The sequence below is a fragment of the Leptinotarsa decemlineata genome, unplaced genomic scaffold, assembly GCF_025532065.1.
Source record: "Leptinotarsa decemlineata unplaced genomic scaffold, Ldec_3_MD MMD2_tig00026358_RagTag_RagTag, whole genome shotgun sequence".
Classification (NCBI taxonomy): Eukaryota; Metazoa; Arthropoda; class Insecta; order Coleoptera; family Chrysomelidae; genus Leptinotarsa; species Leptinotarsa decemlineata.
The window spans coordinates 10,842,531-10,858,950 of NW_027412703.1; the positions used below are offsets into that span (position 1 = coordinate 10,842,531).

General features: G+C 33.9%; 1 protein-coding gene across 1 annotated transcript in view; it reads left to right on the plus strand.

Annotated features, from left to right (window-relative positions):
- The window catches only part of LOC141486572 (uncharacterized), a 114,977-nt gene that overhangs the window by 91,161 nt on the left and 7,396 nt on the right, over positions 1–16,420 (plus strand). The window contains exon 2 of the mRNA XM_074184756.1: positions 11,547–11,600. Coding sequence (XP_074040857.1) covers positions 11,547–11,600 — 54 coding nt within the window. The remainder of the gene's footprint in view (positions 1–11,546; positions 11,601–16,420) is intronic.

The following is a 16,420-nucleotide window of genomic DNA, read 5'->3' on the forward strand; positions in this document are numbered from 1 at the left end:
CAACTGTCGTAGACTGCAGAGGGTTATTCACTGCAGACGCAACGATTTCCATCTGTTTCTCGTCCGAGATAGATTTTCTTTCAGCTTCTCTAGCTGATCGGATTATCAGGAACTCTTGCATTGCCTGATGAAAATTACGTCTGGTCTCAGGATCGCTTTTGTTTTTCCCCTAAAGATCTGGCGCAAACCATTTCCAAAAATTTTAAAGAAAATAAATGAAGAGAATTCTCAGTAATAATAGTGACAGCTGTCAAACTAACAAAATACTAAGATGCATAGAAACACTAGTGTTAAAACCGATCCGCTTTTGTTTTGTCAAAAGCTTTCCACACGAGAAATGAGATTGACTCAACTATTTACACATGTTGATAGATGGAACAAGAATCGTTTCCAAATTTGAACATCGCGCTTAGCGCCACTGTGAATGAATTGCCGAAGTATGTTGGATCATTTCCGTGAACAATTTCTTGGACTCACACATCATTGTGGAATTGGCCGCGGTGGTAGTGCACCCGACTCACGATCGGAAGACCGTGGGTTCGATTCCTGCCTCGACCAGATATTTTTCTCGAAAGAATTTATCTGGTTGAAGCTGGGATGATTCTGCAACCGTGTTAGGAATCACACGTTAAAAGGTAAGACCTCGTTATTCCTTAGCTCGCACAAGTTTCTCAACTTCTGAAGTTGTCGTTCGTATGGGGGCGACAGCTGATTAACGGGAAAACAGATTTTAAACAGATTTTTTAAACAAACTTCGTGTAACCTGTGGTAACTAACTTTGATGCTATTTCAATCCTCCTTTGATTGCAAAGTTACGAATTAATAATTTTTTCTAATCTACAATTCATTCACCAATAACTCCGCAACCGGTTATCCAAGTGAAGGTCGTTGTATAGAGAATTAACATGCCTTGGTAAAACCTGCCTATCTTTTTAAAAAAAAAAGTGGATGGCGCCCTCATAAAGAACCTCATAAAGAGGTTCTAAAATTATTCCTTTTCATACAAATTTTGTCCTATTTTAATATTTTGCTTCGTTCAAAAGTCAAGAGGATGGGGGGATTATTTACACTCGAGGGTGGGGGAACTACTTACGTTGGAACTGTATAGATCTGCTAACATCACAAAGGTCATTTTTCCGACATTATACAACCTTCCAAAAGTCTATTGTCTCACCCCTAGCAGTAAAAGACCATTAAATAATATCAATTTGGATTTCATTATTCTCAACATGTAAACTCATAATTGAAGGGAAGGGTTTATTTTTTCAATTTTTTCAAGCAAATTATAATTATATCGGTAGATAAGACCCCCAATCGTGTAGCCCATCGCTATACTGATGTGGGTCATGCGAGAGTCGGTCACTTGTCTACGCCTACAGCTATTCGAGATTGCTTGAACATGAAAATGCCGTCGTCGCTTACGTTTATTTCCTTTCAAGCGTTTCGATTCGGCAATTCACGATTCTCATATGAAATACCGTCGAGATACCAAAGATACCGAGAGTGTTCATGCTTCAATACCAACGAGAATATTGAATTTACTTTCAAAATAACGAACTTATACTTTTCTGAAAAGTATACAATAAGTTTCTCTCACGGAATTACGGAATCAAAATATCAATTGAATGACTATTCGTCATTTCGCATATTTTAGAAAATGCAGCAGAATTAGGAATTGCACATTTGTAAGAATTGACGCATACTTTTTTCTTTGCAGGTTTTTGCGTGCAACTGTTACCATTGTTCAGTTCTGATACATACAAATGACACGCCGAAACAACTGGAAAGTAATTAATCCATATAGTCAACATCATAGGATTTGATTTTTCAATTATTCCAACCTTCACAAATTTTCGGTTACATTCGAGGTAGCTAAAAATGTATTAGTTTGAAAATGTCCTTATAGGATGAAACTGCAGTAACGTTAGTTACAAGTGACAGTGGTGAAAAACAGAAAGTTTCAATTCTCTTTTCTTCAACATGCATTCTAGTTATTCAATTGCAAAGTTTTGAAAACACTCTACACCTCGAGATACAGAACACATATGAAAGCTATGGAGCGGCAAAATGGGTGAAAATTCGACTAATAAGAATCAATTATGGTGGAGTTGTATTACTTGCTTGAGTTTATATTTCCCCACCTCTATTTCTTGTCACAATTGATAGTTCATCGAGAATGCGGAGTATAGAAACATGAAACAATATTATTATATACCTTAAATGAATGTGATGAGTTGTTGAATTTGATAATGGTAATGATGAATTCAATTCAAATCACAAAAATGTAGTACTAGCTAACAAATATCTTATCATGAATTTATCTCTATTAATATATTTCTGCAAAATGTAACAATTTCAATACGAATAAAAATTACAGAACATTGAATTCTGCATACACGAATTATTCAGTGTTATCTTGAGAGAAATCAGTTGGTGTTCAACATGTTTACCAATTTGAGTTTCTTCAACTTATTAAAGATAAAGCCAGATTGCACAAATACTATAAGACCACCGATTATAAGTTATTATCAAATGAAAATATCAAACAAATACTCAAAAAAGCTTATTCTTCCATTTTATAAAATATTGAACACAATTACGAACGTGATAACTTATGTATCCTACATCTCGTTCCAGGTTCAATCTCCAACCAGTTCAGTTGGTTTTTAACCCGCTTCCTATGCTAATCTCTGGAACACTAATGACATTGTTTCAGGAATAGCTGACATTTGGCTCACAAGGGAAACTTTTATAGCGCCGCAAGTTCCTTCGCACGACATTTGCCTTTTTTTATTTTCATAAAACAATTGATATTAATAATTTATAGGTTAATCTCAGATCTATCCAGAAAACTTTTGATTTTTTTAATTCCAATTGATTTGCAAATAATTTTAATCTGGACGGATTGAAATTTTTGCGGAAAAATGCCGTCCAACTCCTAAAGGTCGTGAAATAACGAGTCATGTGGGAGGAACATGGCCCTCATGTATCCGCTTGTGTGATGTATTTCTAAATGTCCTCATCACTGATGATTTGAGAAACAGGACGATTAGTCAATTCTGAAAACTTTTGAAAACAAATCGGTAAGCCAAATCAAGAAAATGCGATCGATAACCGTTTCGAAATGCAGGAAATAATACAGTCGGTTAGCAAATAATACAGTTAAATACAGAACATAACGCAGTTACGGTTTATGTACGACCTACATGACGTTTTTCTGATTCATCAACTTCATCTATAAGGCAACAGATAGGTAGACGATGTTTGACAAGATTTAAAAAAGTTGTTAGATACTCTGAATCTAAGATGCGTTGCAAAACAAGCACTCGAAATAGAAATCTCATAATATGAAGAAATGTTTTGGAAATTGAAACGATTAGTTAGTTGAAATAAAAAAACTAGTGGCAAATATGCTAATAATGGGAGATACATATGTGCAACCCTTAGCCGCCAGCTAGACGTGGATACTAAACCGGAATTACAAATTGTAATAGGAATTACAAATAAAATACAAGTACCTACACAATACAAATATATCTGATTGACAAGTCTGTTAGTTTATTCATCGAACATGAATCATTTCAATATCACTTCTATAGTTTTGGAAGTTTCTCCATTCAAAAGGCATTCCTTACTTCAGGAACGAACTCGCCTTTGAATTCTTGAGATATATTTCAAATTTGTATCAGATTATTTCAAAAGTTTTATCCGTTTTCATGAGTCTACTTTAAACTGTAATATCTCAGTGAATACTCATTCAATTTAATCGAAATAAGCACCATTTGAATTATTGAATTTTTGCCAACATAACACGAGTCGAATAATTTCGTCAGCATGCGACGCTCAATTCATTCGATTTTCGGACGGTGATTTGTGTATCGTGCGGAAGGGCGTTGTTCTGGAGGAGGAACGGACCTCTTCTGTTGCCAGTGCCGGCTGCTGCTGACGCGATTTTTGGTAGATTTCGTCGATTTCCTCACAATAGGACTCTGCTGTGATGGTTTGGCCCTGTTGCAGAAAGTTATAGTGAATTACACCAGCCGCTGACCACCATACAGTAATCATGGTCATTTTTGTGAGTTTTCGTCTTTGGGGATTGCCTGGGTGGCTAATTGGTGATGTCTAACCACTGCCCTGAATGTTTTCTGTTGTAGATGATCCACGTTTCATCAAACGTGACAATCCGATTTCAATAAGGATACTTTCAGTTGCGCAAAAGCAAAGAAGAAGAGACCTGGAAACGAGAAAATTTTTGTCAATCTTTCAAATCGAGGGGCCCACGCTTTTCGAACTTTTTGACAATTGTAAATAAGTTTTAAACCATCAAAAACCACACAGGAGTTGACGTCCAGTTCTTCCGCCATCCCACACAGCGTTCGTAATGGGTCAATCACCACCAAGATCCTCAAATCCTCGTCCAAGATTGTTGTAGGTCGACCACTTTGGAGCTCATATTCTAGGCTAAAATCTTTGGAACGAAATTTCGCAAACCAACATCGAACAGTGTGTTCATTAACACTTTCATTGTCAAATGCTTGGTTACTTTTTTTTGGTTGTTTTGGCAGCGCTTCAGTTCAGATTGAAGTCATAGAGAAAAATGTTCCAAAAATCACTTAACAACTGAAATGAGACGAAAAATATCATCTATCGATCAGTATACACCACGACACAATAGAAAGAATATTTATTGTGATATGGAGCTACAAAAACACAGGACATTAAAAAAGACAAAACTTCTGAAACAACCTTTTAATATAGGTTCCACGGATTCTATGTACTTTTTGTTTTACATCTCTTCTAGATCACAGAACTCAAAATCCTGAACGCTTTTGGAAAAAACATGACAACTTTCTCACCATCTTCAAAACGACTCTCACATGATTGCCTCAGAGAAACTAGTGCTCTTGATGAAATACATTTAAATTTCTTGAGTCTAGTTTTGTCTCAATACTCAATACACAGTTTTATTTTTATCTAAAAATGGTAAAACGTTAATGTAAAAACAAATTAATTGACAACTCATGTAGGTGCTTCAGAAATTCGGATTGAATATAATCAGAAACATACGGAGTATTTCATCAGTTCGGACTTCCATTGTTTAATATAATATAAACTGATTTGAAATCCCTGAAAAAAATAAAAAGATCAACCGAAAATAACAATTTTATGAAAACAAAAAACTTAAATTACAAGGAAATAACTTACAAGCTACAACCAGAAAATAAAAAATTTAAATATTAATAAAAGCTGAAAAATTTAAAAATATTATTAACAAAAATGAAAATAAAAATTAAAAGATTCCAAACCAAATTACGTCACGACGTTTCGATTGTTAGTATCCACAATCGTCTTCGGGTGATAACTGGACTTATTTCTCCGAGATCTGACTATTTATAGGTCATTCGGGTGCTTTCACCTTTCACCTATCTCCTCTTTCCTCTTTACGCTTCATTGGTTTTAGCGGGAGATGACCGTTTGGCGTAAGTTGGTCGTTTTTCGCTTGATAAGAGGTTTCCATATGTTACGTATCTCTACGCTAGCTTGACTAAATGCGTTGTTGGACAACATATACGCGGCTTCCTTGAATTCTCTCCTAAACTAGTGTTCCTCTTTGTGGATGATTTCAGCTCGAGCCCATTTGGGTCCAAGTATAACATCAGGACCTGCTTCAGATCTGGGAACACTATCCGTAGCAGCCTCATGAAAACCAGGGTACCAAACGCGGACTGCGATTTCAAAAATTGCAATTACCGGATACCCTGCGAGTGCGGAGAATCATACATCGGTGAAACTAAGAGGCCATTGAAAGTTCGCATTGCTGAGCACAAGAAACACACACAGCGAGAAGAAACCAGCAACTCCGGAATAGCAGAGCATGTTTGGACTCGATAACATAACATCAAGTGGGCTCAAGCTGAAATCATCCACAAGGAGGAACACTGGTTTGGGGGAAAATTCAAGGAAGCCGCGTATATGTTGTCCAAAAACGCATTTAGTCAAGCTAGCGTAGAGATATATAACATATAGAAACCTCTTATTAAGCGAAAAACGACCAACTCCCGCCAAACGGTCATCTCCCGCTAAAACCAATGAAACGGAAAGAGGGGATAGGTGAAATGTGAAAGCACCCGAATGACCTATAAATAGTCAGATGTCGGAGAAATAAGTCCAGTTATCACCCGAAGACGATTGTGGATACTAACAATCGAAACGTCGTGACGTAACTTGGTTTGGAATCTTTTAATTTTAATTTTTATTTTTCTTTTAGTTAATGATATTTTTTAATTTTTCAGCTTTTATTATTATGTCAATTTTTTATTTTCTGGTTGTAGCTTGTATGTTATTTCTTTGTAATTAATTTTTTCGTTTTAATAAAATTTTTATTTTCGGTTAATCCTTTTATTTTTTATTTTTTTCAGGGATTTCAAATCAATTTATATTATATTAGACAATGGAAGTCCGAACTGAAATACACCACGAAACATTGTCAACCACCTTCAAATAAACATACGGAGTTTGAAATTGGAAAAAGTTTATATAGATCTGTCATAGATCTCATCAGTAATACCCCTCCGAGTCACACTCACAATTGTAACGTTTCAAAATTTTCTCTGCAAAATCGTCATCATTATCATCATCATTTTTACTATATATTTACATTAATACATTCGTTTCGCAATTTGCATACATTTTTGTTTACTATGAGCCTGTAGTTTTTCAAATAATTTTTGCTTTCTATCTATAATATATATATATATATATATATATATATATATATATATATATATATATATATATATATATATATATATATATATATATATATATATATATATGTATAGTGTGTCCAAGATAAGGATCCTAAGCATGGGAATCTCAGTACCTGTTGGAGATACAGCTTAGGTTGAATTAGGAAAAAGTTGTGTTCTTTAAAGCTTATTTACATGCCGTTTAGAAACTTGAAGAATTTTCATGGCCTGCTGAGATATTTGGGAAAAACGAGAATTTGACAATATCAATTTTATTTTTTTCTGACTTTATTTGAAAAGATATCAAAAAACGAATAACACTTTTTCATTGGCACTTTCAAGCTACTACACGATGGTATTTTTAGTTTTTATATCCGACGTTTCGTTTTCAAAAATCCATCATCAACTTTATTTTTTTAAATAGCCCGAAAAAAAAGTACACCCTGTATCTGATTGCATTTTTTATTACGAATTCAACGATGTAACACATACCATTGTTTTCTTTTAAGTTTAAGGGAAAATTGCATTTTTTCTATTTTCAAAATGTATTTTTAAGTAGGTTAATAATGATTTTTTTAAAGTAATGAAAACAACAAAGAAATTAACGCATTTTTTATTTAATTCAAAGGAGGTGTTCAAACAGGTTTCCGTTATTTTCCAAACATAAGTATGATCTTCTAACTGTAGAACTTAAAACATCACGTAACATCTCTGGTGTAATACTGTTAAATGCGACAGTTACACATTCTCGTAACTGCTGTTCAGTTTCAAAAGAATGTTGGTAAACCCGGTTTTTAACAAAACCCCATATGAAGAAGTCCAGAGGAGTTATGTCAGGGGATCGCGCTGGCCAAGACACTTCACTAAAGGTTCCAATCCACCTTCCAGGAAATCGCTGCGAAAGATACTCTCGAACTTGTCTAGAATTATGTGCAGAAGCACCGTCTTGTTGAAACCAATAGTTATTGACCTGTGCCAGAGGTAAATTATCTAAACAGTCTTCTACATAGTTTTGACCGTTCGGCGGTCAAAGAATTATAGTAAAAAAACAGACCTAGTATTTTAGTTCCTAAAATTGCACACCACATATTAAACCCAAAACGTTCTTGATGTCTTGATATTTTCTTAACACGCGGATTTTGCTGAGCCCAGTAATGCGTATTGCGGCGGTTGAAGATACCATTATTAGTGACCATACTTTCGTCGGACCATATTATTTTTGAAGGGAAATTATAATCTTCTTCACACGCGCGTGTATACCATTCGCAAAAATTTCGGCGCCGTTCGAAATCCCCTGGTTTAAGTCTTTGGCAAATCCTAAATTTATAGGGGTGATATCTATTTTTACGCAAAATAAATTGAGCTGTGGATTTGGCTACTCCTACATTATTTTCGATTTGCCTAGTTGATATTTCAGGGTTCTCAACAACTGCTTGTGAAACATTATTTTGGGCTTCTTCTGAAGATTCCTTTTTTCGAGATAAAACAGGCTTTTTAAATGAACCATATTCTTTTAAATTTCGAGCCAGCTCTAAGAAAATGGACTTACATGGCTGCTTTCTTTCTGGATATGTATTAAGATACATTGCTGCTGTATTTACAGTATTTTTGTGGCACAAAATGTAGCACGTTAGCATGTCAAACTTTTCTTCATGGCTATAATGCTCACCCGGCATATTCGACGATAATAACACAATATTATCTATTCAACAATAAACAATAATAACGACAACAGTAACAATAACTCTAAAAACAACAACTCGACAAACAGGCTAACAACAACGACAATTACTATTTTATCGTGTAATTAAATAATATTTGACAGGCTCGGTGACAGGTATTTACGTCAAAGCATTTGTTTGCAACGCCTACTTAAAGATTTTTTTTAAATAGAAAAAATGTAATTTTCCTTTGAACTAAAAAGAAAACAATGGCATGTGATACATCGTTGAATTCGTAATAAAAAATGGAATCAGATACAGGGTGTACTTTTGTTTCGGGTCATATAAAAAAATAAAGTTGATGATGGTTTCTTGAAAACGAAACGTCGGATATAAAATCTAAAAATACCATCGTGTAGTACCTTAAAAGTGCCAATGAAAAAGTGTTATTCGTTTTTTGATATATTTTCAAATAAAGTCAGAAAAAAATAGAATTGATATTGTCAAATTCTCGTTTTTCCCAAATATCTCAGCAGGCCATGAAAATTCTTCAAGTTTCTAAACGGCATGTAAATAAGCTTTAAAGAACGCAACTTTTTCCTAATTTAACCTAAGCTGTATCTCCAACAGGTACTGAGATTCCCATATATATATATATATATATATATATATATATATATATATATATATATATATATATATACTTATGTTTCGCTTGCGTTTACGAAGCTATTTTTATCAAGTACTTTCTTGGTTTTTCTCATTTTGTCTTCAATCGAGGACCGCCTGCCCGGTACTGACGATGCTCAAATAGGCTGAAACAGCTGTCTACCGGTGGCTCTTGAGCCAGGGTCAACAAAACTTCTGAACACGTAACAGCACACCTAGATAATGACAAATGAGATTTTGTCGAAACGTCGGTGAAATTAGAGATAATATCACATACACGGATCAAATACCCGAAAAACCAGTTCAGCATATATATATATATATATATATATATATATATATATACATATATATGATATATAATATTTCAATATTTCAATATTAAATTCTACAAGGATTTGAAGCTTTATATCTTCTATTAAATTATCTGCGAATGCTTTCGACAGTTGGTAGTACTGTCATCTTCTAGGCACCCTCAAACAGAGTTTGATTCCTATACATCGAATATAATATTCCTTTTAGAATATTTTTCCGTCCTTCCATATGGTTGTTTGTCATTATCAAAAGCTTTTTATATATGATGTCAGCACCACACTAGTACATCTATGTTTTGAATTTTTGCATTAATATTTGAGTCCTTATAATAATATAATTAATATTTCCCAAAAATCTGCATAGAATAATAGTTTGAGAATATGGTTATGAGAATATAATTAATATTTCTTTTTTGTTAATACTGTATTCACTTTGGTGACATATTTTATACTGTAATATGCAAAATGTATAATTATGTACAAGATGTATGAAAGAAATAGCGTCAATACTCTACATATGGATTTGGAATGTCTGAACAGGTTGATGGAATGTGTGTTTCTGGGTGTAAGTTCACCATGACTGGGTGTGTCTTCACTTTCATAATCATTGGATAGCTTGAGGCTTCTTCACACGGATTTAAAACTTCTTCCGCTTTGAAATCTAGTGGACTGCGGAACGGCGACTGTTTTGAATGACGTATATTAGCGATGATTATAGGCGACGCCAATGCTTCATTCTCTCTCTCACACACACACACACACATTTTCTGAAGGCAGGATATAGGTAATTTGAACAATACTTCTTCCACGAATTGATTTGAAATTTGTGTTATCGTGTTTCAATTCTGCAAGTATGACCACTGAATTGCCAGAAAAGTAATCTGAGAAACAAAGGGTTATTCAAAGAACGTTTCACCCAAACTTTTCTCAAGATAGAACATGGATCGTCTTTCGTTGAACGAATATAATAAAAATACTTTTCCCATACTAGAACAAAAATAACGTATCTCGACGCACGTTTCGCAAGTTAGCATTTCTAGATGAACTATCATTATACACCTACCTAATTGAGAAATCCTAGTATTACTCAATGTGTTAGTTTGTCATTACATCCTAATTTATAAGTTGATGACTACTCGTAATGATACCTAATATTTCCCTGGTAAGTATTACGCAAAAGAGTAAGTAAGGGGTTGTTCGAAATGGGACCATTGTTGGCTGTTCATATTCCACATTTTTCTCAGTTATTAGTTATTCTATGGCCGTTCTCTAAGGCATGTTAGGCGACACTAGACTTCTCTGGTTTGCAAAACCAAATATGTGAAACATGTTCCTTGAAAGACGTTATTATAGTCAGCTTGACATGATTTTCTATTTCAAACAGGCTTTTATTCATTTTATCACCCATTTCCAGTAGAAATATTAGATTTAATGAAAATTAGAAACACTTTACCACTATAAATGGAAGAGTATCAGATTAGACTCACTATCTTTGGGTACGTCATTGAAATGAAAAAGTAGATTTCCGACAAGCATCATTTTGAATGAAGAAAAGAGAATTGAAACTTGTAATGCATAAGTTTGAAAATGTCATCATAGGACGAAACTGCAGTAACGTTAGTTACAAATAAAAGTGGTAAAAACATAAAAAATTTCAATTTTTTCTTCATTATGATTTCCTACCACGTAGTAACGGCTACATCCATCAATTTATCATTTTGAATGTTTGTCTAATGTCATGAATATAATAATATAGAAATTACTATTGTTGAACTGCTTTCATATTATCTGCTACTGCCATTCTTGTCCATTTCCACTACGTATAATGATTATTGAATTCAAAGTTCAAATAAACATTTTCAGTTTCAGTTGAATGGTACTCGTATATATGTGCTGGACGTCTGAATGTGATGATTCGTTGTGATAGTATTAACTTACAAATTACAAACATGTATTTGTTCCTACCTTCCAAAAACTATAATTCATACTATCTACATAATTTTTTCCAAAAATAACAGAACGTGAAAGTCGGTAGTCCAATATTTAGATAAAAATAGTGATATATGCAATTGTCTAGTTAGTTAGAAATAATTTGGATACTTATTTTCAATTGAGATGAAACACTAATAATGTTCTTTTTTTTATTTTTTCAGGTTTTGAAGGTGATATAAATCAAACACCTAGGAGAAGGCGGCAAAATGAAAAAGGTATAACTGCAAGTTAAAGTGATACTGTCATTGCATGAATAATTAATGTTGAGCTTGATAATCTATGTGATAACCATTCAGTTTGAAATATACTAGTTACCTTTGTTTTGATAAGAGCATAAGTGAGAATAGATTTTATCAATCATATCGTGATAATAACAAATACTTATTTACTAATTGATGGACTGTGGAAAACTAATGATTTATTTTCGATTTCGATCATTTTTTTTTTAAATTCATTCATTCATTTTTTGTCATTCTCTCAAGATAGAATAAAAGCTTGAAAATGAAGATATGGAAATTACCACTCGTTAGATATTTACTATTCACTGAATGAAAATTTTATGAAGTCTTCAAAGGGGCACCAACATTTTTTCCCTATTGATAAAATTGATATTATAGGTAATAACGTACTGAGTGAAGGAACTCAACCTTAGTGTGAAAACGAAACACATTCAGTGTATCTCTGGATTTCTCAACTTTATTACGAAGGGAACTAACTGTAGCTGATATTCTATTTTGTTATTTTCTAGGGAATGCAAAATTCTTGACTCTATTTACTTTTAATACTACAGCTGACATTTTCATCTCAGACTAAAATAACAGTTTTCTTTGGGATTCGCTCCATCTCGAAGTTTAGATAGAAAACCATTTTCAATTGCTAATGTAATGAAATGTTGATGATCATCTTCAAAATTTTATCAAGTATACATATAATTCATCCAAATCCATCGGGAGTTGGCAGCGAAACGGTCAATGAAGTAACTTGGCTTGAAAGTCAAATTACAGTTCAGAGTTATTTGCTTAATGTAATGATTATTTTCAGCTATTCGTTTTAATTTTATTGATCCTTTAAGGGAATCCATATCATTGTAAATCATATTAGACATGGAATTCAGAACTGATGAAATGCACCATAACATTGTTAACCACCTTCAAACCAATTTTTTTCTCACTGGCCATCCACATTAATGTTTCCAAAAGATTCTGGCCAAGACTGTTACGAACTTTATTTAAAATATAATTCAGTTTCGAAAACGATCGTTCACAGCTAACTTGTTTGATAACTAGACTTGAAAGATATGTATATACCAAACTTATACCAACTTATACCAAATCGATATAAGTTTCAGAATACAAATATTTTTTTCGATCAGAACCCTATAGCAGCACAAAATACAATTGTAACACATTTTTTACTGGCCTTCCGCACAGATTGCGTGGAATACTGGGATCTTGACCGGATGGACATTGAAGTATTCGAGTTTTCTCACTTTACTCTGAAACGTTAATTTTCATTGGCACGATATTTCATACCCTCGTTTCCCTATCATTTTCACCATTCCAATAATCCCTGTCATCATTTGCTTAATATTGTCACTTTTAGCCCTGAGTTCCGCCATTGCACGCATCCTCTTTGTTTTCATATAACAAAAAAGGCTCAGAGATATTTATATGACATATACTCAACTCATGTTCTTACAATCTGGTGTGGACATGTTGACGGCTACTTTCACACTCACACCTGAAGTAAATCCAACAATAAAACTTTCCAATCGATTGTTGTAATTGAATCAAATTAGTTTTTCACCAGATTTGGTCTAAAAACAAACTCCTTGTTATGAGTAGAATCCGAGGAGTTCTTTACTTTCATCTAAAGGCATTTCATCAGTTTGGACTTCCATTGTCGTGTTAGGAATCACACGTTAAAAGGTAAGACCTCGTTAATCCTTAGCTCGCACAAGTTTCGACTTCTGAGGGTTGTCGTTCGTAGGGGTTGCGACAGCTGGTTAACGGAAAAACAGATTTTTAAAACAGACAGATATAAAATGATTTGAAATCCATGAAAGGATCAATGAAATTTAAAAAATCAGCTAAAAAATAACAATTATATTAAGAAAAAAACTGAAATTACAATGAAATAAAATACAAGCAACAATTGAAAATGGAACAATTAACAAGGAATGAAAATTAAAATCAAAATATTTCACTCCCAGTTAATTCACGACGTTTCGATTGTTAGTATCCCCAATCGTCTTCGGGTGATGACTGGACTTACTCCTCCGAGAGCTGACTATTTATAGGTCATTCGAGTGCCATTTGACGGGAGTTGGCGGTTTTCCACTTGATTATAGGTTTTCATATGTTGCGTATCTCTACGCTAGCTTGACTAAATACGTTGTTGGACAACATATATTCGGCTTCTTTGAATTTACTCCTAAACCAGTGTTCCTCCTTGTGGATGAAGAAGTTGGTCCAAGTATAACATCAGAACTTGCTTCAGATCTGGGAACACTATCCGTAGCAGCCTCACGACAACCAAGCCACCAAACACCGACTGTGATTCCAATAATTGCATTTACCGGATACCCTGCAAGTGCGGATAATCCTACATTGATGAAACTAAGAAGCTATTGAAAGTTCGCACTGCCAAGCACAATAAACATACAGCGAGGAGAAATCAGCAAATCAGGAATAGCAGAGCATGTTTGGACTCATCAACATAACATCAAGTGATCTCAAGCTGAAATCATCCACAAGGAGGAACACTGGTTTGGGAGAAAACTCAAAGAAGCCGCATATGTGTTGTCTAACAACGCATGTAGCCCAGCTAGCGTATAGATACGCAACATCTGGAAACCTATAATCAAGCGGAAAACGGCCAACTCCCGCCAAACGGTCAGCTCTCGCTAAAACCTATGAAGCGGGGAGAGAGAAGAGGGAATAGGTGAAAGCACTCGAATGACCTATAAATAATCAGCTCTCGGAGGAATAAATCCAGTCATCACCCGAAGACGATTGTGGATACTAACAATCGAAACGTCGTGAAGTAACTTGTCTTGAAATATTTTAATTTTCATTTCTTGCCAATTGTTCATTTTCCAGTTGTTGCTCATATATTATTTTAATGTAATTTCAGTTTTTTGCTTGATATAATTGACATTTTTTTAACTAATCTCTTTATTTTTTATTGATTCTTTCAGAGATTCTAATTCATTTTATATCATATCAGACAATGTAAATCCGAACTGATGGAATGCACTATGAAACATTGTCAACCACCTTCAAACAAACTTTTTATCAAAATGTTCAAAGGAATTATTTTTGTCAATGTAATCAAAAGTAGTATGTCCATCAAATATTTCTTGTATGCACTTGTACTCATCATCACTTGGCTGTTCTGTTCTGCTCAACTGTTTGCAGATAGGCAGACGGTATTTATTTCAACATAATTTTAAATAACCACACTTACCGTTTTAATACACTTGGCGCTGAGGTTCTGATTTAAATATTATGATAACAATACAATTTAATATTTACATACACCATAAGCTTCTAGATTGTAGTTCTAAACTGAAAAAATGAAAAATAAATGATAAATAACCATATATCGCGGAAACGTTGAACTTGGGTTTACAGGAAAAAGGAGCGGCGACTTCAATTGAGTCGGGATTTCAAAAAACCGCATGGTCTTTGATTGCCGGAAAGAATCCGTGTTAAAGAAAACATGATTTTTCAATACTGAGTGTAGGCTTGAATACGATACTTCAAGTTTTAGCTAGAAAGTTGGTTTGTATGAAATCCTCAATGAATGTTCCCGTTATGACCTGCGATAAAGATATATGTTATTGGGAGACAGACTTCCATCGAACACACTGGCTCATGAACTGTTCAACCGAACTGGCGATCGCCCGATATGCCAGTCCGACCCTATTTATCTATTATTTTTCACTAATAGTGAAGAAATTAGTCTATAAGTGTTAGTCAATTAACCTATAGTGCAGGGAGTTGAGACTGGCCTGAACGAATTGTGCCTTCAGATGATTTGATTTATAGCCAGTTTTCAAGTATGCCCACTGACTATATGTGAAAAATTAGTCTATAGTTATTTGAAGTATTTCTTTTTTTCTTGTGAATAGATTTAAGTGGTCTTTCATAATTGGAGCACAGTCCGTAATTGTTCAGTTGACATAATCAAGAGATGATGCTAACATGAACTAAAACTATTCAGTTCTGCCACTGATTGATATAATTTTATTATTAATTCTTCCATATTGTGCAGTTTTTTGTTTTCATTCATTTATAATTTTCATTTATTGTGAACGGGTTTGTTTTGGTTCTCGGTTCGGTACAGTTCGATCACGCGCAGTCAACAAAATGTGTTTTGGTTCACTAAGTATAGTTACGGTTTCGTTCTAGAACCGTTTTGTTTTTTTCCCGATCCGATTCAGAACTATTTCAGAGAAGTAAATATACAATAAATAAAACGTATTTTTTGGCTCATTTCGTACACCAAACCTTCATATGACCAGATGTCATTTGAAAGAAAGGCTACACCGAGCAATGAATAAAAAAGAATTGATATAAAATTCCATTTGAAAGAATTAATCATCACTTTTCCTCATAGTTTGTATCTGAAGATATATTTTGCGGATGATTTACACATTTCATTAAAAAGTTTCACTTTTTAGAAGTGTTCCATTTTTCATATAGATACTATAATTGGAAGTAATTTCATTTACGAGAATAAACTTCAGAACACTTCAGAAATATAGATGTTCATTGTTCTGTCTGCAGTTTTGATGATGATCTCATCTCAACCTTCCATGAGAGAGATTAGATGAGAAATGATATAATCACAACTACTAAATAGATTTATATTTTAAAATATTAGAAATTTGGATAACTTTTTAAGAAACGCATAAAATGTGCCGTGGACGGAATTTCGAGATGGAGACGAAAATTTATATTTCATGGGGGCAAGCAATAATTTCAATGTAGAAGGCATTGTGCTACTAACAATGAACTCATTCTGGAAA